Genomic DNA, 27414 nt, shown 5'->3' with positions numbered 1-27414 from the left:
GGGATGTGAAGTATCATGCCTCAAAGAAGGCTTTTTTCTTCTCTCTCCATAATCCCTTTTCCACCCTCCCTCTGTTCACACAATTGTGCTCTGGGAGCCACAAAATGTACCAAACATTATCAGGTTCAGTCTACCTCTTCAAAGAATGCATTAAAATACGTTTCAAAGAAACATTTTTTTCAAGGTGAAAAAAAAAAAAAAAACATAAACAAGAAACTAATTCACTCCCTTACTTCATGCATCCGTAAACTTAACCAAAACAAAACAGAAAACCCAATGTTTAAAAGCAAAGAAAAAACTACTGCTGCAGATTTCTGTAAGTCCATTTTCTCTGTACACACAAACTGCTCAACTACTGAGAAGGAAAGAAAAAAAATTACCCCACAATCCATTGTCATAATGGATTTAGAGGGGAAAAGGGGTAATGAAGGCTGCCATTAGTATCTTCTGAATTTGGTATGTATATGGGTCTGCTCTTGTATACGGTATATTTCTCTCTCTCTCGCTCTCTCTTCTGTTTTTCATATCCAAAACATTTAAATGTTATTTTGGGGCACAGCAGATTCCAGCACTTGGTGAACAGGATTCACAAGCTGTGACAAAACTCTGTCATCCTCTTCAGGGTGTAATTTTTTTTTGTTGTTATATACAGTATATGTATATATTTCTTTTTGTTTGGCTGTAGTGGACTGGCCATGGTTCAATTGGGACTATAGCAGTACATGGGTCAGGGACAGTCATTTTGGCTATGTACACATTCATAGTCGGTCCATGGCTTCCAACTAGTAGCGCTATTTCCGTAGGTCTAATACACAAACCTGTAAGGGAAAGAAAAATACACATATGGAAATTGCACTTTGCACAGCATGACACGTTTATACAATTCTGTGTAAAATATCTAAGCAAAACCCATGAAACAGATTGTTCAAGCTTAATCTAAAGTCTATTAGCGACTTCGGGGGGAAAAAGTCACCAGGTGAGCACTTTTATGAGCACGCAGCCAGACCTGCTGCCTAATGAATTATGATTGGGACATTAAAAACATCTTATGTAAGCTGTTTGCTTGTTATTTAATATTAGAAAGCTAGGAACTTACTTGAATCTAATTTACAAAATTACAGTAAGATGAATTTAAACATACTTTGTGGGGAAATACTAGAACTGATCAGAATGATCTCAAAAAGACATTTAACATTGTAACATTATAAATTCCAGTTTTAAGCTTTCAAAAATCTTCACTAAATAGTGCTCCTAGTTCTGTCAGATACAGAAATCTACACATATAACAATCATAAACAAACTATGTTTTTAGTCATCAAGCAGTTCAAAAGTTCTCCCCTGCTTAGTTATTACCAGCATTATCTAAAACAGAGGTGCTGAGGCAAGCTTTTGCTAACAAGCTGCGTAAAACAAAACAAAGAAACCCACATATTTTAAAAAGAGTTGAAACTATATGAAAACCACACATATATCTGTTGCAAGTACAACCAGTCTCTTGGGTCAAATTAACTGGAAGACTGGAAAGGTTAGGCCACACGTATATAAAAGGGTAATTTAGGGTAGAATGATAATTTCTACTTAGGATATGCCTTGAGCTATTGTTGCTTCCACAATACTTTCAATAATTACATGACAAAAATGATATAAATAACATTCCAGGAACACTGAACAGATTTCCGTAATAAGCACCAATAAAGACAGAAAATTTAAATTTAATGCTTTTTCATCTTCTAACTTTGGAGGGTTTAAAACAGTGCCACATCAAGTTGGAATAAAGGCATCCTACTTTCAATATTACAGCACCTTTACATGAAAAAAATCTCCATGTAAGCTGGCTGTATTCAGCACCTGGTACATATGGAAATATTGTCGTCATTGTTAGCCAAAAGATTTCCAAACAATGTTTGTCATCAGACTGCCAAACAAGTCAAGCTACACTTACTGAACCATCTGAAGCACTTGCTCCAACTTTGTCTCCTGCTGCATTCCAGCAAACCTCAAAAATCCCTCCTGTTCCCCGATAACTGTGAACTAGGGCACCTGTCTACAAAGGGACAAAACACATAATTAATATAATAAAGTACACGCAAACAAGTAAATTTCCACAACATGCAAAACTTCCCCACTGTAAGCTGAAATTCTCAGAGGAAATGATGCAGATGAGCCTCATGGACAACCTAAGAACTGTGTGAAAAGACTTACCTAAAAATTATTGCATCTTGGTATCCTGTGTTTCAAATACGAAACCGTAGATGGCCATGACCACTTTCAATGACTAAAACAAGCCCTTCAAAAATTAATATCCAATCCCCAATAGCCAGAGATCATATATTGCCTTACAATAAGGTCTTTACACTTTCATTTGCATTCCACCCCTTTTTTTGCCAGAGAAACAAAAACAGTAGTAGTGTTCTTTCTAAGAAAAAGTTCTGTAGAAAGATCTGTCATCATCATCATGTCTTATTTTACATTCTCTTGCTTTTCAGTGAAATTTAATAGAATAGCTATCAGGTATCAGATTTGTGCATCTATATTCAGTCAACATTTTTCACAGCAAACCTGTTTTATCAGGAGTTTCAGAGTTAACAATTTTTGGAAGGAACATGCTATAAAAGACACTTTGTTGAATGTGTTTTGGGGTGTGGGGATTTTTGGTAATAACATAAAGACAATTATATACCCTTCACCACAGGCAGGCAAATTTCTCTGAGAGAAATTAAATATACATTCATTAATAAAAGAAACCTTAGGGTAAAGAGAAAGTGAATCAGCATGGTATCAAAGGCCAAGTTCTTTGCAGCCAAAACACGACAGAGCAGCAAAGGTTAGAAGAGCACAATGGAAAAGACTGAAAAACAAACTTTCTGAACAGGTAGAAGAGCTGTACCTGCGTATTCCAGATGTGTACACATTTATCAAAGGAGCCGCTGGCCAGGTACCTGCCATCAGGACTGAAAGCTACACTGTACACAGGTTCTTGATGTTTTGTCAGAGTATGAATACAAATTCCTCTGTCAACATCCCATAACCTAACAGTAGAATCAAAGGATGCACTATCAAGAGAGAAAAAAAAACAGATTATTACTTCTCAGTTATACACAATTTTGTGTTAAATACAAATATGATAAAGTATCCTATGTTCTTGGAAACATTTCACAAACATACATATGTAAAAAGTGAAGCAAACGTAATGCTCAATTTTTTAAAATGAATTTAAAAACAGGATTAAATAGTACCTTGCTAACATAAGATTGGCATTTGGATTATTTGTTCCTGGTCCTGTAGGACTCCATTTGATAGTATAAATTTCTTTGTTGTGTGCTTGCAAGTCATGGACACAACTGTCTTGTTTCATACTCCAGATCTACGATAAAATGGAAGACAACACAAAGACATTTAGCACGGTATTGTACCAAAATACTTTTTTTTTTTTTTTTTTTTTGTACATCTTTCTTCATCATTTGCAGCCTGACTGTTCCCTTTTACGCTACTCAAAACATTTGCTATGACTACTGGGTTTCTAGAGTAATTATTAGAAGTATTAAAAGTATTTCAGCTCCCTCCACTCTTTGATGGGGTTAATAAGTAATAAAGGTATTGTCTATCGAAACCAGTCTGCATGTGCTAACTACAAGCCACTTGAAAAATACAGGGATAATAACAGACGCTAAAATGAGAAGAGCAGTTTGTGTATGTTCATGTCTGAGTTGACAAAATATCCCGGTCTTATTTTTAAATGAACTCCTTGCTACACAGATTGAGTAAAATAAAGGGACAGTAAAGAAAAATGCTGTTTTTGTACAAAGCGGTAGATGCATACTGCAAAAACCATTATGGCATTTTCTTGGCTTATAACGATTTGCACTGGCAGGTGTTTGTTCATTACTTTGCACAGAGGAGGACTTAGGACTCCAACTCCTCCAAGCTAGCCTTCAACAAACACAGTAACTTAATTTAATTAAGATTTACATGTTAATTATTTTGGGGAAAACACGTTGGGGCAATTAAAACTGTAGAATGACTCTGGCTGAATCGGAAAAACAAGGGAGTACGCACAGACTTAAAAGAAACAATATGCTACAGCTTTTGACTAGAAAGAAAGGGAAAACAGAAGAAAACTAGGAAAGGACCTAGTCACCCATTCCTGTGTGTGTTACACATTAGATGCATTCCAACTATTCCTGTTAACCAAAAGCAACCAACAAGTGTGACAGCTTAATGATTAACAACCTAATTTTGTAAACAGCTAAAAGCACCTAATAAATCACGCTTCAAGTCTCAGGGTGGCAGCTTGTAACAAGTTCTCTGGAACAAAGCTTGGCTCTGATTAACAAAGATTTGTTGGGATTGCCTGTTCTTGTTATATTAAAAAAGAATACATATTAGACGATATGGAAAGTACAATGATGTCACTGGACTGCCCAAGCTAATGTGCATATTGCAGGACCCTAAAACAGCCGTTACCAAAACTCCCATTACCTTTAGAGTCATATCATCAGAACAGGATGCCAGAAGATTACCAGTTGGATCCCATTTGATTGCGTTTACTTCATTCTAAAATTGAACAGTGAGAATAAGTTGAAGTCTTCACTTCCATTACAAATGACAGCACACAAAAGACAAAGTTAGGCAGCAGTTGTATTTGCATAATACAACTATTAGTAGTATTTTAGTAGTTCATTTTCATTCCTAGCCTCCCCTTCAAGCACAACAACTTTTTGCTGCCTGTTCACCACATTTTCTCATGCATGCTCTTACACAACATGCACAACACACAGTAAAACCTAAAGTTAACGTGTTTCTTTTTCTAAAGCTCACTTTTAGTATGCAATCCTGGTAAAAGAGGCTGCACACAGGACTAAGTATTGTTCTAATGACACTACACTTCCCCATATGATGTTAACTACAGTTACCTGCAGATATATCCATCACTTGTTGCCAAAGACCAGCCATTGTGCAAGTGCTGTATACTTGCAAAATATTGACACTCCCCCCCTCCCACCAACTTCTAATTAATAAAAATACCATGCAGTAATCTGCCATTTTCCAGTACTTACTGTGTGACCCTGGAAGGTTTTGATGGGCCTATCTTGTCCTAGTTTACAGACATGAATACACATGTCTGTACTGCAAGAAGCAAATGTGTTGTTGCTCTGCCAATCAACATCTAATGCTGGTGCTAAAAGAACAAGATACATAAAACCATGACATGTATTCTGCAGAAATTTGCTTTACAAATTCAGCATGCACTACTACAAATGTCAACAGGAAGCAACTATTGATTGCATAGAAGTTCTTAAAGACAGTCAAACACTCAGAACAATGTGAAATGCAGCCAAAACCAATCTTCCAAAGAAAAATGAGACAAAATTTGATAGTCACTAAAACTATTTATCTGAAATGAAGCTCTTATGCAGAAGACAACAGCAAGACAATAAGCGATAGTTATCTACAAATAAATCTCCGGAGTCCACATCAGAAACAGGTTCCCTCAGCTTAGCACAGTCACACATAAGCTCATCTGCACCAACAGTGCATGGTTGTGCTCACAGATGGCAGACAATGAAAGGTGGTATGAGTTTTTTTTAACTTCAACATATTTAGGTGTTTTAACAGGAGGCTTAATTATAGTCCACATATACCACTTGGCCAGGCTGCGATATTTACAACAGACACACTCCAAACAATTCTGTGTGCTACCAAGAACTGATTTTCTTGATTGTTGTCATGCCACCAAAAACACGGGACAAGTAGAATAAAAAGTAGAAACGAGACACATTTCTTAAAGGCCTTTCAGTAACTTGTTTGTTGTTCGCTCTATTTTCCAGCTGATTCCGGCAGGCTTGCACAGCATGCAGCCCACAGAGCAATCTGTCTGACCTCCCCGAATGGCAGCACTCTCATCCCAGCTGGCCGGTGAACAGCCTTTAGCTGGTTTGTGTCCAAACAAATTGGGGATGGCACAGCGGGAAGTAAAGAACAATGGGATGTGGAGATGGGATTACTGTAGCAGGAAGGTGATGAATAGAGTCCTTGGCTGATAAACATAAATCCTCTGAGGCACAACCAATTGATATCTGCCCCTGTACTGCAGCAAGTTGCTAAAACCTGGACTGTCTCTTACGATTTCCATGTAACTGCAATAAAATTATGAGTTATAAAGTTCTAAAACTAGATGAGACTACAAATAAGGGAGTCAGTATCCAAAGGCTGCCTGTAAGACTTTAAAACTGTGCACATAAGCTCCATAAACTTCAGGTACTTCATTTTTTAATAAATACCTTTTTTTTTTTTTTCCCCCCAGATGACAAACCTGAATAAGCAAAATCTATACTTACCAGAATGAAATGGAAATTGCTGCTTGGCTTCACCAGTGTGGGCATCCCAAATAATTGTGGTCTGTATTAAACAGATAAATTAACAATAAACGAAGTTGTACAACTTTCTAATTTTCCACAACTTCCACCATTCACATGTATAAAATTACCTAGCCTACTCCCCACTGCCCTCACCTACACAATTAAATGTTTCTAGTGTTTTATCCACTACTGAAGGAAATAGTGGTAGATCTACAGACAACAGAAGAGAACCTTAACACCTAAACAGGTGTTTTATCATAACATCTTAGGGTCTACAGGGAAGAAGGGGTTTGTGGTTTTTTGTTTTGTTTTTTTAAATAAATATCTCCCTTCAGTTCTACTTATGTTCTTCTAATCCACTCCACACAGTTAATTTAATTTCAGATACTTGCATATTCAAATTGTCATTTCAAATCCTTATTTGTCCCTATGGAGCTCTTTATACAAACACAGCCTCATAAACCAAATCTTTCAGATTCTTTCAGATTTTGCAGTGTAATTTTGTTCTTGTTCTGAGTCCTTCTCTGCCAATACTCCTGCTATCTTTCTGATAAAAGAAAACTTTGTAGTATAATTGGTATTTCATAATCAATATATTACATACCAATATTCCTGATCTACCTTATCAATGAAAATTTTGAGACTGAAGTCAGCAGAAGCATGAACTGACCACGAGTTATTTATGAAAAAGAAACATAATGTTGAGCCAATCTTTCTGCTAACGCAGAGTATTTTTCAAAGCAACATCTCAGCTGCTTTGTCCAATGAGTCTTAGTGACTGAAACAATTAGGCTTTTATCTCCTCCAGCATATTTTTCTGCAAATTAAAGCTGAAGCCCCACAAAGGTACAGGTTTACGTCTTTTACATCCCCACAAAAAATGTAAAAACTGGCATGAGCCAGCAGAGCTGTCAAAAGAAGAAACCCATCCTTTCCATGCTTTGAAACATTTACTTTTTTCATTCCTTTGTGCCAGCACAAGCATTTATAAAGCTGGGCACTAAGGCAAACCAGGTTAAGTCAATGTGGGGAAAAAAGGCCATATAAAGAGAGGAAAATATATGAGAGTCTGTTACTACTTTAAAGGGTACTGCCAGTTTCAAGTATTGCAGAACTGTGGTCCTACTTCTGCACCCTGAATCGGTTATAAACAGGAAAAACTAAACCACTTTTATTATTCTTTGAACTCATCTTAGGTCTGTTCTTCATCATTATTGTATCCTTCCTACCATTTATAAAATCTCTCACAGTAACTGCAGCTTTGAACTTAAAGACCTTGCGAGTCTTTAAGTTTGTTTAGAGGCATGAAATAAAATCATAGTTAAACAATGGGCTTCACGGCATTATGCTACGAGCACCTCCCAATCAAATATATTGACTTTTCTTATGTTCCAGCTCTAACCTTTTTAATCACTTTCAAGCTTGAATGATAACCAAATCAGACTGAATCTATTCCTCTACTACGATTTTTTTCTGAGGCTTTGCATCAAATGCTTCACTAAATTGTACCTGATTTGGTTTTCCAAAGGTTTAATGTTACTACGTTCAATGCACTTACTTTGCAGCTTACACTAACCTAATTGGGAAGAGACCCAGGTACATTAAAATCTAATGAATTAAAGTATTTCAATAAACTATTATAAAACACAGTGAAACATAGCTAGCATAACAAGTTCTTTGTAAGTACATATTTACGTCCCATGCCTTTAGTTTAAATTTAGTTATTTACTTTCTACAGCTTTGTTATTATGTTTACAATTAGATTATAACGGTGAAGTAAAGAATTTTAATTTTACCAAAGATTATCTCACCTTGTCCACTCCTGCACTTAAAATGAAGTTTCCTTTCTTGTTCCATTTTAACGCAAATATAGGACCTTTATGTTGCCCTAAGGTGCTGGCAAGATTACCTGAAAATTTATATTGATATGAATACATTAAAAAAATAAAAAGCTATGTTGTGAACCACAATAAAGGAAAAATACTGGAAATTAAGAAGTATTTCACATACCATCTTTAGTCCATATCCTTGCAAAGCCATCGTAAGAACCAGTTGCTAGAAGTGTACCTTCACTCTGCCAGCAAAAAGGTTATTTTGATTTAATTTTACTGTATAATTCAAAGTTAAGGAGCACAAAGCAAATTTCAGGTAGAAGACATCTACATAAGACTAATGATATTTATTCCACAGACTACAATTATTAAAAAGAAGTCCCCAAAGTACAACACAAGCAATTAACATGCAACTCAAAGTGAGATATACTTTGTGTGCAGCTACAGATGACGCATAGTTGCTGTCACTTAAAATTTGACTATTCAAAACTGTAGGCACAATTTTCTTGCAGTACTTTGAGCACTGTCGTTTTGACTTACGTTCCAGTCCAGTGATGTCACGTCTTTGTTGCTCGGTACATCCTGCCCTCCTTCTCGTATACAGTGTCGAAGTACCAGCTGCGTAGAGCCACTTGTGCTGTTTTCACTGAGGTTCCATATCCGTGCTGTTGAATCTCCGGATCTACAAAACAGTTATGAGGATTATTACCCTTCTCTCTGATTTGTTTCAATTAAAAAGGTCTTCCTTTCAAACCAGTGAACGTTGTGGCATTTGATCTAGAGGGCACTGAGGCTGGAATTCTTTTAACTTGTTACTGTACCCATACAAAAGTACATCAATGAACATCACTATTATGTATATCCATAGCTAATGCAGCACATACCCTGAGGCCAAAAGGTCACTAATGGGATTCCAGGCACAGATGAATACTTCAGATTCATGGCCACGCAGTACCACTGCTTTGTTGGGAGGGATTTCAACATCTCCATCTACTTCCATCATATCTGTGTGATTATCTGCATTATGGGAAACAACAGTAAAGAGAGGTGGATTTCAATATTTTGGGATAATACAGTTTAATTACTGTATGATTAGGATTCTTCTGGACTAAGTACAATTAAATCACAGTGTATATGGACCAAAGCTGACAAAGCTGCTACATTCCTTTAAAAAAAAAAAAAATCCCAATCTGTTTATAGTGCTTCATAAATTGGAACTTGGAAAAATAAAGTGAGAAACCTCTCTTCTAAACCTCAGCATCCAAATGGACTTTTTATGAAACTTCAAAATTTGATGCCAAAAATGACTTTATGTTAAAATATAAATGCTGATTTTAAAAGTACTCACAGTTTTTCAAGAACTATCTTGCTTAGTACAATATGCTGCTAGTTAATCTCGTACTTCAAAAATACGTTTACGGCACATTAGTTTACAAAAATCAAATTCAGAAATCATCAGAGAATTCAAACAGGTTTTAAAGCAACACTTCTGACACTTCACTTCTAAAATGGCTTTGATTAAATATAGCAACATTTGGTGATATGGCAAACTGCTAACAGAGCTTCTTAAACTGCATTGGCAATTACTGCAAAATTGAGGCAATACACAGCTTTTTGTGTGGAAGGGATGTTGAATCCATTTTGTTTTGTAAAATGTACTGGGGGTAATTCAACTGACAAAACAGTTTTCTTGCCAGCTATCATCAATCATTTTCTATTATTAAAAATATTTTCACACTGAGGATAAATGCAAAATATAAAAAATGCTAAACAGTTCACCTGCTCCATATTTACTCACTGTGATTAAATAAACTATTTCACATTTATTGCTTAATTTAACATTAAGGGTTTCTGTCAGTGTTTGTATGTGTGAGAAAACAGAAAAAGCTATTAGAAAATGAGCATTTTTAAGACACAGTACCATATAAAACCCTGTCTCAATTAAAGAGAATCAATGCTAGTATAATTCGAGGTTCCAGCCAGTAGGGGTTGCTGGTATATCACATTTAACAGGAGCTGAGATCTCAAGTTCAAGCTTACTCATTCCAGTTCACAATTCACAATCAAATCTTAGAAGATTTTTAAATGAAAGCACCAAAGTTGAGAGCTTATTTGTTTAAACCAAAGATTATATTTCTAAGTTTACTTACAATACATAATAATGACAAAAAAAATCCAGTTGTAAAATGTAGAACTTGTACATGACCTGATACGAATATTCTCTCAAAAAGGCCTTTTCTTCAGGAGCTGTTACAGCAGAAGCTGTAACTCCTGCTCTCAACTCAAATTGAGGCTTCCAGAATAATATTTTCAGAACCTAATTTTGATGTCTTACCTTAACTTTTCTATAATAAGCCTGATTGTAAGTTATGCTCCTTTGACCACTGATGACAAATAAAGCTCACTTGTTTCACCCGTCACAACTAAAACCATGCAGTGTAATGCTGCATAGCGAATCATGAAAACTGATACTGCTAAAATAAGACAAAGGACACAGGATTTGTCTAGGCAACCACGATCTTCTCAGCATGACAAGGAAGTCTGTCCAACAGAGAATTAGTTACAGATCTCTGATTCAGTTGGTTAGCAGAACCTGGCAGAAGTAGTGCTTGCTGGAGCACGACAAGCAGTACTGTGTTTTAGCCAGCTAAGGACAAGCAGGCTCCTCTCCTTGCTCCTTGTACAGGGCTCACGGCTGGGGAGGTGTAATATTTAAAGAACTGTCTCCAACATTTTCTCTTCAGTTTAAGAACTCCCAGGGCAATGTGGAAAATCTTCAAATGACAGGGAAGTAGCAGTACTGGAAGTAAGAGACTGGTCAATGGTACATTGTAAACTAATGAATTCAGAAGTTCACACCTCCTCCTACAACTCTGAACATCAAAGCAGGGACAGTCAAAGGTGAGACACTATTAAAGTATCACTTGCAAAGAAAGTATTCTTTGCAAGTTGAAGGGTTACTAATACCTATACATATTTATCACATTCTCTGCTAGCTAGTACTAAGGCAGGTGAAGAAGTTGTATGAAAAAGGAGAAGGAAACGATGTATCATAGAATCACAGAATGGTTTGGGTTGGGAGGGACCTTAAAGATCATCTAATTCCAACTCCCTGCCATGGAAGGTTGTGAGGGAGGGTTTAGTTAGGCCAAATTAATTTGTCTCAACTTACTTGCTATAGTATGTGCTCCGTTCTCTTCCCCATTTGCAGTATTTTCACCATTTTTTGCTGATCCCTGTTGGTTAGTTGCAGCTGCGGCTGCAGCAGCTGCTGCCTGCTGTTGTGCAAGTTTATCTCTGTAGGCCTGTTGTCTTGTCTGTACCACATCAGGCATCACTGCATCTATCAGTGAGAGAGACTCTATCGGCCTACCATCAAACAAGGTACCATCCTAAATCACAGCAGAGGGAAAGAAGGAAACAAAGACAACATCAAATATGAATTAGCATAACTGGCAAAAACTATAAACAAAAAATATAAACAAAATACAATAAGAAGGCAACAGTTTACAAATGGTGCTGGAAGTGATTTCTCATCATTTCTGTGGTTAGAATTGGAATTTTACTCTAAAATGAAGTGGCCACCATAAATATGTAAAAAAGCCACTGCAGGCCTCTGGCAGAGGTTCTGGAATCGAAATTTATATGCTTCAGGTTTGCTAAGTTGTCTGCTAAAGCAAAAAATTCTGTAAGCTATCTATGAATATGATTTCAAACATGAGTGGTTGTAACAAAGTCTAATGGTTTGTTTGAAGAGCAGCAAACATTGCAAGTCAGGTCACTGGCTTGTGAAGTTATTCTATCTTATTAGACTAATACTTTCCATAAACATATTATCTGGAGAGTTCACTACTTTTCTTCCTTTTTTTAAACACTGTTGGCATGCTTTCAAACAACAAAGAAGAATTTTATCCTGAAATGGACAAGACCCAGTTAAAAATACCCTTATACATATGCTAGGGCTTTGCAAGGATCTATTTTTAGGACCTAGAAGGATTCCTTGTGATAAATATAGGTTCTCCTTCTTTTATTCCGATCACTTGGTTTATTTTTCTGAGGGAAAGGATTTGCCTCATTGGGACTATGAAAACAACATATAAACAAAAGACATAAGGGAGACTGGAAAGATAGCAGAATTAGTGGAAAAATTGTTTCCTTCTGTAATAGAACTGGCACACACAAAAGCTGCTAACCTTCCAGGCATAAATAAGAATGAAAATCGAGGGTGAGAATCTGCAGTCTCCGGCAGGGAGACACCTCGCTTTCTGTGCTGATGGAATAACCATTTAAACATCAAGTTCAATAGATCCCGTTCAAAGATGAATTAGCCAGCAGAGGCAAAAAGCAAACTGGCATACTTCATCCTTCCTGCCACAAACTGAAACCATTTCTCTATTTGGAAATCTTGCCTTTGGGCTCTCATTATCTCATTATAACAAGTCACCCAAGTGAGAGCTGCGGAGTGCTCTCCTCCCTCCCTAGCGAAAGTCTACGAAAACACAAAGTAAGAGGTTACTCGTCTCAATTATTATTTTATTGCACTTTTCTGGATTTACTGCAACATTATATTAGGGTAAAAACTCTACAGACAACGGACCTTTAAGCAATGAGCCAGAACACCATGCCTGGTGTTGTGTGGCTGCACAGGGCAGAACCCCTACCCAGTTATGTCACTCCATTCTGGTTCCACCACTGGAGTCATGGTGAACACCAGCAGTGAGGAATCTGAAGTAAAAGTAAATAAATAGGATACAAGAAAGTTAAGAAAAAATACTAGCATTGAAACTTACTGCAAGCAAGGACATAATGCTCCTGTAGGCAAAGCCTGCTTACCTCATTAATACTGACTTCTGCCTCTACATACTGCAGACCTTTCTGGATGATGGAAATCAAAGCAGCTGGTGGCACCAGAGCACCGTTTATATTGGACTGGCTGATATGGCTCTCTATACCAAAGGTAAATGCTGAATGGGAAAACCCTAAAGACGAGGCAAAAACACCAGAATTGATTTGTAGATGGACAATGCTACGCACCAAAGAACAGTAAGATCTTCTGTTTACAAATCTAAGCAAGTTTTACGAAGTTATTGCACGCTTACAAAATACGAAAAGCTCATCATAACACCTCTGTTTCCCTCTTAATGCTTCTAATTTAAATGTATAAAAAATACAAAAACTAAGTTTGTATACAAGCACAGCAATTATTAATTTTACCACTGGCAAAACATTTATGCATACGTATAAAAATATAAAATATAAATAGACAGTTTTATTTAAATAGATGCAGTTGTTATTTTTTTCTCAGTGATTTGTTACCCATGAAAATAAAATGAATCTGTACATAGAGCAGAATTTAGTTCATGTTACAGTGCTGTCATAACTGTGCATGTTTTAGCACTTAGAACTCCACCAGTACTGTGTGCTGATTAAGAAGTGACAAGCACATTATGGTGCAGCACTGGTGGCTGCTTCCTATTTATTTAATTGCCCTGGAAACACAAATTTAACCTAGAGAAAAATAATTGTTTCAGCAAATTAACTTTACTGTCATATATTTTTTTTCTTAAACTACTGCCTTTTTTTTTTTTTTTTTTTTTTTTTTTTTTTTTTAATCCTGTCAGATAACTAAGAACCTGCCTGCAAACTTTCAAATGAAGATAAAGCAATTTTTAAGTTTGGCTTCTCTGACAAAAGCAATCTGCAAGTGGAACAGGAATGTATAATTGCTTTCTGCAAATTCAGGTGGAACAATGAGTTTCTTCTTTCTTCTGACAGAGACTGAAAAACCCTGCCATCCACCACTATTTCTGGTGCGTCTGTGTCTCAACATGAGAAGTCTATAAGCAGTGGACAGATGTTGCATCAGCCTCCACCAGCTCTGAAGGAGAGGTTTGGGGTGTTAGAGCCACAAAACCTCTTTTGAGCAAAAATAAGACAGCTTCAGGTAAGTACTCAAAGAAAACATGTATGTTTACACACGCATCTACAAGGCATGACTGGTTACTGACGCCTGCATAGAAATATAAGAAAAGACAATTACTTCTAACCCTTAAGAGTTAGTTATCTATGACATTATTTTCCAACACCAAACATCTATCCTGTGCCAGTGCAAAAATAATATGTATATATAATCAAGGTTTAGCCTCTCTCATCATCAAAAAGGTTTCACCTGTCCTCAGGTCAGGGTCACCAGCAATGTGCTAGGATGAGATTTGAAAAACAGAATCTGAGAAGCTAATAATAAACCTGTTAAACTAATCACCTGGAGCAAAGAATTCCACTCATCTGGTAAAACTAGTAAAGTGTGTTTGTTTTATTTTACCCCACTATTCCTAAAATTCTTGGATTCTTTTCTTCACAAAACTCTAGTAATCTCAACAGTTACTCAGTAAAAACTCATCAGAACAAACTTGGGTAAAAGGGTTCTTAACATTGAATTTATTTTTAGCATTGAATTTATTTTTAGCATTATTTTATGATGCATAACCATCAAACAAGTTTTAAAGAAGTCTGAAGCCACCCATCAACAACAGAAAACTAATAATTAGTAGATGCTGAAAAGTAACATGCACACTGAAGTTGATCCCTTGAACTATTATTACCTTAAGATTTGAGTTTACTTCTGATTTAAAACACAGACTTCTTTTATATATTGGTAAGACCATATTCCCTCCTGCTAGCTGACAATCTTCATTTGTTCAAAGACTGGAGCATGCCCTGATTTCCAGTCAATTTTGCCTATTCTAAACGTAGACTGCTTTAAGCAATCAATATTATAGCTGTAAGTAAAAGCTAATGTTGTTTCTAGTCTTAGTTTCAAGAGCATCCACCACCACAAAAACCACTGCAGCCATATGGTCACATCTAGAAACTCAAACATGCAACCCAAACTGCTGCGCTTTTGGAATTTTTTTAAAATAAGCCAAGGGATCATATAATCACTACAGTATTCTTGCTCATGTTTTGCAGAAATAGTTCAGATAAAAATGACAGGAAAAAAAATTTCTTTGCAAATTTGACAATATTCATCTGTTTTGCTCTTACTCCTAAGCAGCCGGAGACTTTGGCTAGCCTTACACAGGAGAAAACCTTCCAAGAAAGCGTCCTTTGGGAAGGCTTTTCAGAATCCAAGTCATACTTGTAAAAATAAAAAAAATAAAGCTGTTCATCTGTATGTATATTCAAATGATACTAGTAATACAGTCACAGCTGCCATTTTTTTCCCTTGAAATACAGCAATGTCTGCCCTTCCCCAGTCACAGTCAAGCAAAATGTTTGGTCACACAACACCAGCTCACGGGAGCACCATCCTGCATACTTCATGACAGAGCAGGAAATCACTGTATTTTTGGTTGTCATCCTTCCTCCCCTCCGAAGAATATGGTGCGAAGTGTCGTTGTGAACCTGTAGCTAAAAAGGATCACCAGGAAAAAGCATTTCTAGTAATCAAGTGAGTTCTTGGTTGACTGCCATCTGAAATCTCCAAACAACTAAATCTGATTAAGTTACAGAAGGTAACTTGGCAGGAGTTCACTCTCTTGTTGAGAAGAAACACCAAGAAACAGTTCAGACAGAAGCACATGCCTACTGGCAAAATAATTAAATAACTTGGCATTGGTTAAAGTCTGTTGCATATGAAAACCAAATAAATTAAGCATTGTTAGAACAATCAGAATTGGAAAAAAAAAAAAAAAAAAGGAAAAAAACACAACTCACCTGACTCTTGTAAGTATCTATATACCAGGAAGTTAACCTCATCACTGCTTATACTCATCTTTATTCCCAGTTAAACCATGAGGTCACGACAAAGGACACAACCCTAAAAATAAAAAGTAGGTCAATTAGACTTTTTTTTTTGAACAACTAAAACATATTTCTCAACAAATGCTATATTTATAAACTAAGTAGCTCCTTGGCAGCACAGACAATGATTTTATTCGATAATGTGAGGAAGTCTACCATAGCCGTTAAAACATCATTTATCTCTCAGCAACATTAAGGTCAGTAAATTAAATACTGAAGGGCCAGATTCCCAAATGACGTAAATTGGTATGAACTGAGAAAGCATTCCTCTTAACGCCGATATTAAAAATGCCTCATTTCACAGGTCTTTAAACAAATAATCAAGTGAGTTCCACCTAATCAACAGTATTGCTAGGAAATACATTTTTCAAAATCTGAATTTCTCTATATTGGGTAACAAAGAGCACTTGTTTTCACTTCGGTATCCAGGCAATTTCTCACCTTTACTTCTAATCTGCTTCAATTTTCAGGTCCTCCTGCTCTAGGAAAATTGTGCAACATAGGCTAAGACACTGTATATGCTCAAAGAAAGCCCATTTTTTCCACTAAAAATTAGAAAAATGCCTCGGCCGTATATTTATGCTTTGCAAAAATAATTCCTAAAATTAGAGACAAAGTTTAAGCAGAACCTTTTTAGTAAAATCATTTCTCCATGTTATTAATCAATGTTTTAAGAATATTTATGGATATAAACAGATACACAGGTATATACGTACACACAAGGATTTTGCTCAATTTTAATTAAAGTAAATATTTAGCAAGAGAAATAATGCATCAGAATATATACACTTTTGATGACAAATTTTGAAAATAAAAAGCATCAAGAGCCTTTAAAACATGAAAATAAGGCCATACTTTTTTTTTTTTTTTTCTTCCTCCTTACTTTAAGCTTCATTTTTGAGAACATTCTCCTGACTTCTGAATGTCTGAAAGTTAAAATCCTGGTATTTCCGTAAAACCAAGCAAACACAGAAAGACATCAGCTGGCAGAAGAGTATGAAATAAGGTGCACCTCCTGCCCCTACTGCCTGCCTGGCACCTCACGCCAGCCAGCAGGCCCCTGTAAGTGTTACACCCAGCCGCCACCATCGTTTTCTGACGGAAGGCAGAGAAGGTGACTTCCCTACTGTTATTGGACAAGGCTTGACTGAACCTCATTTAAGTAATAATAAAAAACGTCTAATAAGTTCTTGGTGTTAACTATCAGCTTCATTTGCTGCTGCTGCTCCAAGCGGGAAAGCTGCGAACGCAGCAGCACACAGCAACTAAAGACTGACTTGCATCATAGGGCTGCCAAATAGTAAAAGGCTTTACATATTGCTTCCAGGCATTTTTTTCCCAGCAAGATTCCCCAAGGAAACAGGACAAAATAACCACGCCGCCTCTCAACATCTGACTTTTGAACTTCACCGTCCCATTTCAAGCGGATCTGACAGGGGAGAGCTCTCAGGGACGAGGCTTTCCTATGGGCTCCACAGCCATGGCAGCTGGGAGAGAGAAGAGGCCCAGCCAAGCTCCCTCACAAACAGAGAGGCTACAGACAATTTGGGCAGCAAAGGGGTGCATTTGCCCGAAACCAGGCAGGGCTGCAGGGCACAGGGACACCCCAAAGAACCAAAGGGGAGCGCAGAACATTGGGGTTGCGAGACAGGGAGCCGGGAACCAAGCCAGAGGCGGCCACGGAAATCCCGGCCTTGTGCCTTCCAGTTCTCACTGAGAGGCTTGGTCTTGAGGGCTGTGCTAGGGAACGGAGCAAGATGCTCAGAGTTTCTTAAGGAAATAAACAAAAAGGCAGAGCTATCGAGAATCTTCTCATTTCTATTTAAGGGAAGAAAATAACTGGTTCCAGTAAAACTTTTAGCTAGTGAAGCTCAACTTTTAAAGGTACGCCGGTACTATGCTCACACTACCCCCATGCACAGCCCCTGGTGGTGCTGGGCGTACAGTGTATACCTGGCAAATTACTGCACATTTTGGGGAATCACTTATTGAGCAGCATGTGAAATGAATGCCATTTTCAGCCATTTCATGCATTAGCAACCAGTTCTTGTTGTCAAGCCTGGTACAAATCATCTCCAGACACTCCTCATTGCAGAAAAGTTCTGCAGAAGCAATATCCTTCAGAAAAAAAAAAAATAAATAAAGGTAATTAAAAGTAATTAAATTTAAAAAGGCTTGTAAGAAGGCTTTTTACGTGAAATACACAAACAGCATTGTCTGTGACATGAGTCTGTTACTGATTTTTAAAATCTCACGGTGCCATCCAAAAAGATGGATCAAGATGCAAGAAGCAGATACGAGCACTACTTGCTACATAGAAAAGATCCATATTATTAAAATAAAAAGGGTTCCCCCACTCAAAGCAGAATTGTTGAAATGCCGCAAATTTGTCTGTCACGTGTTATGTAGCTGGATAACTAAAGAAAAAGCTAACATTTTGCTTGTCTTTCAAAAGTGTTATTCACCCTGCCAAAGTCAAATGAGTGTAATTTTTCAAGGCTGGTTCAAAGTGTTTCTAAACAAGCTGCTTGGTAAGGTAAGGACAAGTACTGCCACTCAGCTCCTGGAAACTTGCTTTCCTACCCAGCTATCAAGAGGTGGCAGTGTAACACTGGCTTTGGTACAGTAACAACTCCAAAAATACAGAAATGTGTTAAATAAATACACAGCTTGCCTGATGAGGGCATGAAACTGAAAAGGCTGCAAAAGTTTCCCTTTTTTTTTTTTTTTTTTTTTTTTTTTAAATCAAGATATTGCTTTATCCATTTTTCCAATGCTTGTTTATTTGTCCTGCAAAGCCTTTTCCTAGCGCCCTCTCCCCACAAGAGCCATGGCACACCCATGGCACCCAAGGGAGGAATTGTGGAAGGAACGAGCAAAGCCAAAAAGCCTCCTTCCATCCCCAAAGCAAGCTGTCAAACTGAAGAGAGGAGACAGCAGACACACAATAGGAGGGGACAGGATAACTCTCCCCCTCTGACACACGCAAGGCTGATGCCAGGCTGGCTGTCAGCCTGCCCAGCAGCAGCAGCAGGTCAAGCCCCAGCAGCAGGCCCTGTAGCGTGGCCACCTACAGCCTGAGTTGCCAGTCGTGTGGCCATCTGAAGCAGCAGCCGTGACCTCTGTTTCACGTGATGGGGAAGCTACAACACTGCTATTACCAGCCCTGGGGACCAGGCTGCCCTATACCTTCCCACAGGAGCTCCCCACGGGACTTTGGGGAAAGTAAGTGAGCAGGAACAACCTGAGCCCCCATCCAGCCCCAGGTGTAGAGGGGACTCACCTCAACCACAACGTCAATGAGCCCCGCAGTTTGCTGTTTCTCAGTTTGTTTAGGAGCTGACAGATTTCAGACAAGTGGCATCACATGAATGTAAACAGAAACAAAGAGAGAAGGAAAGACTGAAAATAAGAAAAATCAGAGGGGTGGAAGTAGATTTATCTTTATGTGTGAATGTACCCATGCATGTACACACATACCCCATGTACTAACAAATATACATCAGTAATGGCACTTTATTTTCCCCAAATCTGCTGTTCCTGTGTGCAATTAACTATTTGTTTGGGGCAATTAATAGCATATTGATATTGCTCTTTATTTTAGATACAATTAAATAACAGAAAAGACAAAAAAAACATCCAAAAGTAAGTAGAACTGACACAGAATTCCTACCAGTCTTCCATGTCCAGCCTAATTCGCAAAGGGCCCACTAAATTTTTTTTAAAAATACTTGTGACCACGTATTCCAAATACATTCAGAAAATTTATCAAGATTCTTGTGGCCCTTTTTTCTGGCCCTAATAAAAATTCCAGGTCTTCCTGAAAACATGCCAAAGGTTTACAGGAAAAGCAAACAGGCAGACACATCCCCACTACTGCTCTGGTTCCAAGCACGCTTTTAAAGGGAAGCCTCCCGCTTGCCCTGACATTTCTTCTGCTCCTTGGAGCAGCCCCACTGCACGTGAGCTCAATTCCTTGTGGGTAGAATCGAACCCAGGATGTGCACAAGGGCCTGCTGAACATGCCCAAAGCACTTGTGGACTTGCAGGCCCTGGGACCTCACTGGGACCAGTTCAGTGCAAACCCACCTGAAAGCAGCACACAAACGCGCACCCTGCTCATCTGTTCCTCCTGCATTTCAACACTTGTTTACAGAAACATCACTGAAAACTCAGACGCTATTCCAGAAGGCAACAAAAGACAAGTTTTTCCAAACCAACTGTGACATTTTTAAATTCCAGCCTAGGGCAGTCTACCCCAATGCAGCCCTGTAACAATTCCACATTTTCCTCAAATGCTCTTCCTTGGTTTACAGTGAATTCAAATCAAAGGTATCCCAGGACATTCTCAATGTTACTACAGAAAGTCTCCAAACTGCCAAAATTAATCAGGCATAAAAGATGCCAGCCCCAAAATAAAAAATCAGCTGTCCATACTTAACACTGGCCTCAAGATCTAGTCAAAAACTCGGTGCATCACGCATCAGTATAAAACAGATGCATGTCTGTGCCTTTGACAAATTGACCCAACTCAATCAAGTGGTGAATCAATGGCTGGAATCAAGCAAAAAGTCATTTAGAAGCTACTTTTTTCAAAGGAAATTAGGTTTCTTGTCCCAGAGCCTGCACACCAACTCCAACTTAGCTTCCACTTAGCAAAAACATGCCTGTATTTCTGCAGCGTGACTACTGTAAGTCAAAAAACAGCCTGCAGCGTCTTACAGGGGCTTCTCCTCCCCTCGAGGACAATCCTCATGCTTTCATACTTTAGGTAACATTTTGGGTAACAAGCAGAATCCATTCTAGTGTGATCAAGCTCCACTATCATGAACGCTGGATGTGCAGACTAGTGGGTACCCAACAGCACAAATCTGACTGCGTTTCTGACAAATTATTATTCTACTATACATGTTTACGCTAGCTTTGTACTCTTATTCTAGGTTCATGCCAAATGCTAGAGAACAGATACCATCTGATATGGCACCTCGCCCAATAGTTGGTTGTTTTTTCTTAAATGAACGTGAGCTGGCAGAGAAAGTTTATACATCAGATTAGCACTTTTTATCTCTTAATCACAGTTTTATAACATATAGTAGATTCACTCCAGTTAGATTTACTCTATCATCACACAACAGCTTAAGGAAAAAACAGTTCTGCAGTTTTAGGTGGGCTCTAACACATCCTAATTAGGTAGGATAACAGAGAAGCCTGGCAGGCTGCTGTGAATAATAATTCCCCCAAACATACCAATCATTAATTTGATACCAAATATGATATGTTAAAGGGAACAGCTAATGCTCTGGGCAGCTCTGAAAAATGTTTAATGCTCGGATATAAACAGGCTGCTACATTTATCCATGGAAAACAGAAGCCTGGATACAGACACAATAAAATCTCCTACAACAAAAACATTGTCACTAGTGCCTTTACCTTTTCCCTCTTCCGTAAGAAACCTGACAAACAGCGTGTCAGCTTATATACACATACACAGGGGTACCTTTTTTTTTTTCTGCTTAAGAATATTCCTTTTTTTTTTCTTTAACCATAATAGTCCGAAAATAAATAAATTCTATCAACTGACCTGGACACGTATAGTCTTTTAATTGCTCCCAACAACCTGAAGGTGCATACAAGTCCCTTGGATAGTTTTATTACAATTCTGCTTTACCCTTGCTGAACCTGACAGCAAACTGGAGAACCCCATATTTTAAACGGATGTTGGATGTCCTGCATATATTATTAGACATTAATTTCAATCAGAATGAACATTTCCTCATCCTTTACATGTTTTTTTTCCTTCTTTTAATTGTATTGACTAAATGCTCTAAACAACCCCATTTGCTCTTTCATACCTTCATTTGAGAGGCAGCACACGATAAGAATGAGCCCTTATTAGGATTCTCCAACTACCTGATAGATCTGTGATTAGGAATTGTTTCCAATCTTTTGAATTTAAAGGAAAACTTTTTTAAAATTACATGTGTAAGCTCAGTTGTAATACATTTTAACATTATCTCATTGTATGCATTTTTACTTTATCTCTAAATTGCTATTTTTAAATGCCCTCTCCTTTTTTTTTTTCTTCTCAATAATCTATGTCAAATGTCAACCTGCATAAAAAAATAAATCTGTAATTCTACCTAATTAACCTTCTTCGTGATTTATCGTATGGTCAACCTTTGGTAGTTTTCCTTAAAAGCAATTTGAAGCAAGAGAGCAAGAGATGCTTCTTACATGTTCATCTTTTAACTCTAGTGCTTTGTTTTTACTTTTAATCTCAAGAACACAGCTTCATTTCCAAATACAAAAATAAATAAATAAATTTTCCTTTCCTCATCTGAATTGTTTTCCTTAGCTCAGGCAATAAATATTTGTATTCTGTACTTCAGCTTTAGTGACCTAATTTATGGCAACAGTCTCTGTCTTTCCGTGCCAATTTGAGAGTATGAAGCATACGAGATGACAAAGCCAGTTTCCAATTTTCTGAAGAAAAAGAATTACAACCCTGAAAGGGGAAAAAAAAAAATCACCACCCAAACCCTCAGCTAAAAATAACAGTTACTGTCTACTTATCTGAGTACTCAATCCCCAGAAACACCAAGCACAGTCCCGAGTACTATTGCAAAATAAGCTGCAGATGAAGCCTATTTGTTGGTTTTGCCTAGAGCAAAGTAGTATTTAATTACTGAACTATGAATCTCCTCCCCAAAGTCATATGCTGTGTGACCCAGGAGACTGGGATTCTGGCTGTTCCAGCAGAGACCAGTGACAGTATATTCAATATCACACATGCAATGGCTAAAAAGCTGCAACTTCCGTGCTTTCTGGAGTTAAAGACACAGCTTCCTGGACATCTGATGGTGATTCTTGGCAGTCATTTTTTTGTAAATCCCTACAATGACTGGAGATATTTCAGCTACTGCTACTCAGCGCTGTTTAGGTTCTTAAATTTTTTTTTCCTGTTACAGTGCACCACAAGAAGAAATGTTGAGAGGCAGGTGGGAGATTTTTCTCCTGATTTCCTATGTCAGAATAGCAACGAGAAATCACGTACCAGTAATTTAAAAACCTTTCAACAGTTTTGGGGACAAATAAAATAGGCATTTTTTCCAAAATAACTTCACTGCATGATAATTGCATAGTTGTTGAAATGAAAGTAGTTTCAGTACATCGTTCTTCAGGACCAAATGTTATTCCTTCAAAATTTAGAAGTCAAATCCAGCTGCTTAGAACATACATCCATATGCCAGCAAAGTAACCAGAAAGAAAGTTTTGTCCCAATTTTGAATACTTTATGAAAGCAATCCCTGCTTGACTCTCCACAAGATCCCAAAACCAAACATCCCGTCTCACTCCAGTGAAGACAGACAAAGAGGGGGCTTTTAAGCACAGAGCTCAAATCCACTGATGCAGGAAAACTAGGATAAAATTAAAACTGTCCAGGAAGTACTAGTTAGAAAGTCACACCCCTCTTTCAATACTTAAACCATTTTTCAGAGGACATGAGGAAAGACAACCAAACATGAAAATATAGATGGACCACCTAATCCAGACCAAAGCAACTGTTCAGATAGGAAGAACCAGCAGCTCTATGGGAAGGATCTTCATGGTCAGAGTGTCCTGTACACAAGCTAGCCAAATGCTCCTGGCAGCAAAACTGGCAATGTGGCATTTCTAAAACTGATTAGAAGCAGTTAGCTCTGACCAGAATTAGCACATTTACCTGAGGAAACAGTAGTATAGCTTTGGTCAGTATGGATTACTTCAAAACATGACCAGCAAAAGCCACCTTCTAGGTTCTGTGTAGTAACTAACCTGTATGTATTCTGTACGGGAGAAGGAAGCACCTGATAAATGCTTGGCATTACTCGAGAGAGACACATTTGCCCCCAGAATGGAAAATTTCTTACTGGGGGGCCATCACACAAACAGTGGTATCAAGCAAGTTGCAGATTCCATTCTTAGGCCATGTCCCTTTAGACCAAGTTACAAATCCTCAGGAATACCTAATTTAAACAAATTAAGACTTTTGCAATCAACTATATAGACCCTGCCTCAAGAAAGCTTTGTCAAATTGCTAAAGAACTTCACTGAATAAGCAGGTTGAAATAGCAACCTGCTGATATTCTCTGGATCTAGACATATAAAAGCAATAGATTTATCAAATGCAAGAAAAAATAAAATTGGAATAAGTGTTACCTGCTACGTTGCATAAAATCCAATGCAATACACCTCTTAAACATCCACCCAGTTTTAAGCATGCAAATATAGGACTGCTAATGTTCTGTGCTGCATAAAGCTCTAGTGAAAAATTAATTATGGATGAATGTGGGAGCACACCCCTTAATCCTCACTTGGATCAAGCTGTGTAAGAATTTCAGAGAAAATAAGTGAATGAGAAGAGCACTTGAATCAGTCAAAATAAGCCTTATCAAGAGCTTCTGCTGAGACTAAGGGAGGGGAGGGGCATCATCCAAAAATGTCTTCTATTTGTGACTACACATCATCAAAAAATGAGCACAAGTGCTATGGTTCAAACTTCTTGATCAAGAATGGGCAGAAATCAAACTACTGAAGCTAAAAATGGAGTTAATGATCTCTGTACCGTGCTAAGTTTGTGCTTTCAGCTGATTTATTCTCATTTTCACTGCTGGAAAACCCACTGAATCCCATGGCCTGTAAGCCTGATCAAGAACATTCCATTTTTTTTCCAGTATGTTGTTCCTGGTGTTCCCACAATAGATCATTCAGAGCTCTAAGGGACTGTGTCAACTGAATTGAATAATATGGTCGCCTGCTGGTACATAAATGCAAAGGCAAAGCTGAGGGGGTTTATTTTCAAAACAGGAGACATTGATCCTGTGACAATGTTCCATTACCCTGACTTCACTTCTATTAGAGACAGTGATTACATCTACATCAATCGCTTGAGCTGATGGATATTGGTGCACTAACAGTGACACAGTTTTTCACTATGCTGCTGACCTGCATACTGATGGGTTACAAAGAAGATTCATTCTGATCCTGAACTAATGCTGCTTACCTGTCAATGCAAACTACTTAAGTTTTAGCATCCTTTTGTAATAAATTGATTTTCAACTTTGTTGTTTTGAGGAATGGTGCTCAGTGACCATGCAGCCTGGCACCAATTCTGTTTGTTATGACCGATATATTTATATTGCTACCTGAAGGTAACAGAACAGCACCTGCAGTTCTCACAGCAAACTGTGGAAAGGTATCTCCACATGCCTAGAAGAGCATCCCTATCTCCACCAGGGATTTTTTCACAAAAGATCTACGGATTCCTCTTGCATTTCACAGTATGGTCAACCTTTTACATCTTCTATCCATTGTATTTGCTATCTTCAAGCTGGTGATCCATCTTCTGGCTTTCACCTCCTCATCTGACATGCGATCTTGAGCCTGTGGTCACGCATTTGCCCTGTTTTTCACCTCCCCACCACACGTTGCCTACACTAACTCTGTTCTCCTGCATTCATCTCTCAGAACACTTGCAAGAGCACTGAATTTATCTGTACATCCTTCAGTAATTTCTCTGTTCTTCCTTCCCTGCTTTTCTGTTACATGAGATGGGTTGCTAACAATTTGCACAATAAAATCTAGTATTTGAATAAGATTCAATTAATCTTTAACACCCATTAGTTTTATTCCACCTAAACTCTTTTCATTTTATTTGTCCTTGTTTGTTTAGACTTGCACCCTGAGCCACATCCCGAAGCACCTGCAGGACACCAGGCCTCTGCCTGACTCACTTCGGTGTTATTTACCACAGAGGGCTTCTCATTACAAAGTTTTTTTTTTGAATGCTGCCCATAATAACAGTGAAAGAAGGTGATTCAAAGCTGTGCCTGCCCAGAACAACAAAGCCCAGCAGAGATACAAGCCAGCAGCACAAGCATGGGTGCAGGAGTGGGGCAGGCAGAGCGGCACACAGGCCTGGGGCACCATGGCGCCCAGCAGAGCAGGCCTGAGCCTCCCCACAGAGCTGGCCTCTGCAGCCCGTGGCTGGGCACTCCGCTCAACTCCACGGCACCAAAAGACAAATTAAAACCAACCACTCTTACACAGGCCTACATGCAGCTACACAACCTTATCCAACAGAGGACCAACCCCCTTGCATGTCCTGCCCTCGGTGTACACGCCTGAGCGCTCACCTCAGCTTTCTAGCAAGAGCTAGCATCAAGTACAGGTTTTATTTTTGACATGGAAGTTAACAGAAGTACACTAATCCTAACCACATGCATGGAGCAAGAAAAGCGTCTCCTGTAGCACGTGGCAGAGGGAAGAGTTGTCCCATGAACCTGTCTGGAGTAAAGGATTCACAAGACTGGCTGAATGCCTTTCCTGGCTGCTACACAACTTCAGAAAAGCTTTTGGGCTATCAGTCATAGCACATAACTTCTGCAGTGGGGATACAAACATAAAATTTGATCATGGAGGGAAAAAAAAAAAAAAAAAAAAAAAAAAGATTTAACTATGCGTTCCGCTCACAGAGCAGGTGAAGAGGTGTTGACCTATTCTAAATGTAAATTAAACTGACTTGTTTCCCCATTATTAAGCCTAGGCTTATATACCTTTCCCATGACAAAAGAAGTTTTGGAATGATGTACTCTGGCAACATCTAGTTTGGGGATAACAAATAATTTATTGAGATTCCCTTGTGAGTGCATGAAAGCTGCCAATTTTTTCCTGAGGCAGATGTTTTGTGACTACTAACAGCTCTGAGCCCACTGTTTCTGAAAAACAGAGGGTGAAATGGAAAACCGCTATGAGAAAACAGAATAATGGAGTATGGAAAATAAAAAGAAAAAAATCTAGCAACCTCACAGGACACAGAGAAGATCTTTCTATTACAACTTATTACAATTTCAAGTCAGGAAAATATAAACCACTAACATGAAAGGTATCACCCCAGCTCTAGTGATTGTTCATTAAGAGCAACTACATCAGAGCCTGCTACTTACTGGAGAGGAAGCCTGATTTATTTCTCTCTCTTTTTTTTTTTTTTTTCCTAACTGCGCTGAACAAAAAGCCAACTGTGCCCTTCAGATAGGGAAAACAATGAATTAATGGTATTAGTATTACAGTACGTTTTTATAATGCCTCCTGACTACTTGGGACAAGGCCAATATTACTTATGAGTCATGGACAGGTAGATTGGTACTTATGAATGTCAATAGTAGAAATACACTGCTTTAGACATGTTATTCTATATTAACCCAGATATTAAACATGTTGAGAATGTCACTGCAGCTGAACGGTGGAATTTGGTATTGAAAATATGTGCCAACGTTGATCATATTTAGTGTTAAAAGTTCTCTATAGCCATGAAACACATCTTAAAAGCCTGGAATAAATTAAATGTAAGCTGACAAGTTTTTTCTAGCCCCAAGATGTTC

General features: G+C 38.1%; 1 protein-coding gene across 2 annotated transcripts in view; it reads right to left on the bottom strand.

The window, feature by feature from the left end:
• Nucleotides 1-221: 221 nt before the first annotated feature.
• TBL1XR1 (TBL1X receptor 1) overlaps nucleotides 222-27414 on the bottom strand; it is a 103921-nt gene continuing 76728 nt past the window's right edge. For both annotated transcript variants that reach the window (XM_032192939.1, XM_032192940.1), the window contains 14 exons: nucleotides 15908-16010; nucleotides 13025-13170; nucleotides 11364-11583; nucleotides 9076-9208; nucleotides 8732-8873; nucleotides 8370-8433; nucleotides 8171-8268; nucleotides 6339-6399; nucleotides 5058-5179; nucleotides 4480-4554; nucleotides 3237-3364; nucleotides 2888-3053; nucleotides 1943-2044; nucleotides 222-818 (listed from right to left, as the gene is read on the bottom strand). In XM_032192939.1, coding sequence (XP_032048830.1) covers nucleotides 792-818; nucleotides 1943-2044; nucleotides 2888-3053; nucleotides 3237-3364; nucleotides 4480-4554; nucleotides 5058-5179; nucleotides 6339-6399; nucleotides 8171-8268; nucleotides 8370-8433; nucleotides 8732-8873; nucleotides 9076-9208; nucleotides 11364-11583; nucleotides 13025-13170; nucleotides 15908-15965 — 1542 coding nt within the window. In that variant the 5' untranslated portion in view covers nucleotides 15966-16010 and the 3' untranslated portion in view covers nucleotides 222-791. The remainder of the gene's footprint in view (nucleotides 819-1942; nucleotides 2045-2887; nucleotides 3054-3236; nucleotides 3365-4479; nucleotides 4555-5057; nucleotides 5180-6338; nucleotides 6400-8170; nucleotides 8269-8369; nucleotides 8434-8731; nucleotides 8874-9075; nucleotides 9209-11363; nucleotides 11584-13024; nucleotides 13171-15907; nucleotides 16011-27414) is intronic.

Source organism: Aythya fuligula, chromosome 9 (assembly GCF_009819795.1).
Source record: "Aythya fuligula isolate bAytFul2 chromosome 9, bAytFul2.pri, whole genome shotgun sequence".
Lineage (NCBI taxonomy): Eukaryota > Metazoa > Chordata > Aves > Anseriformes > Anatidae > Aythya > Aythya fuligula.
Note: the sequence above shows the minus strand (reverse complement) of the source record. Positions and strands in the feature narration are given on the sequence as shown.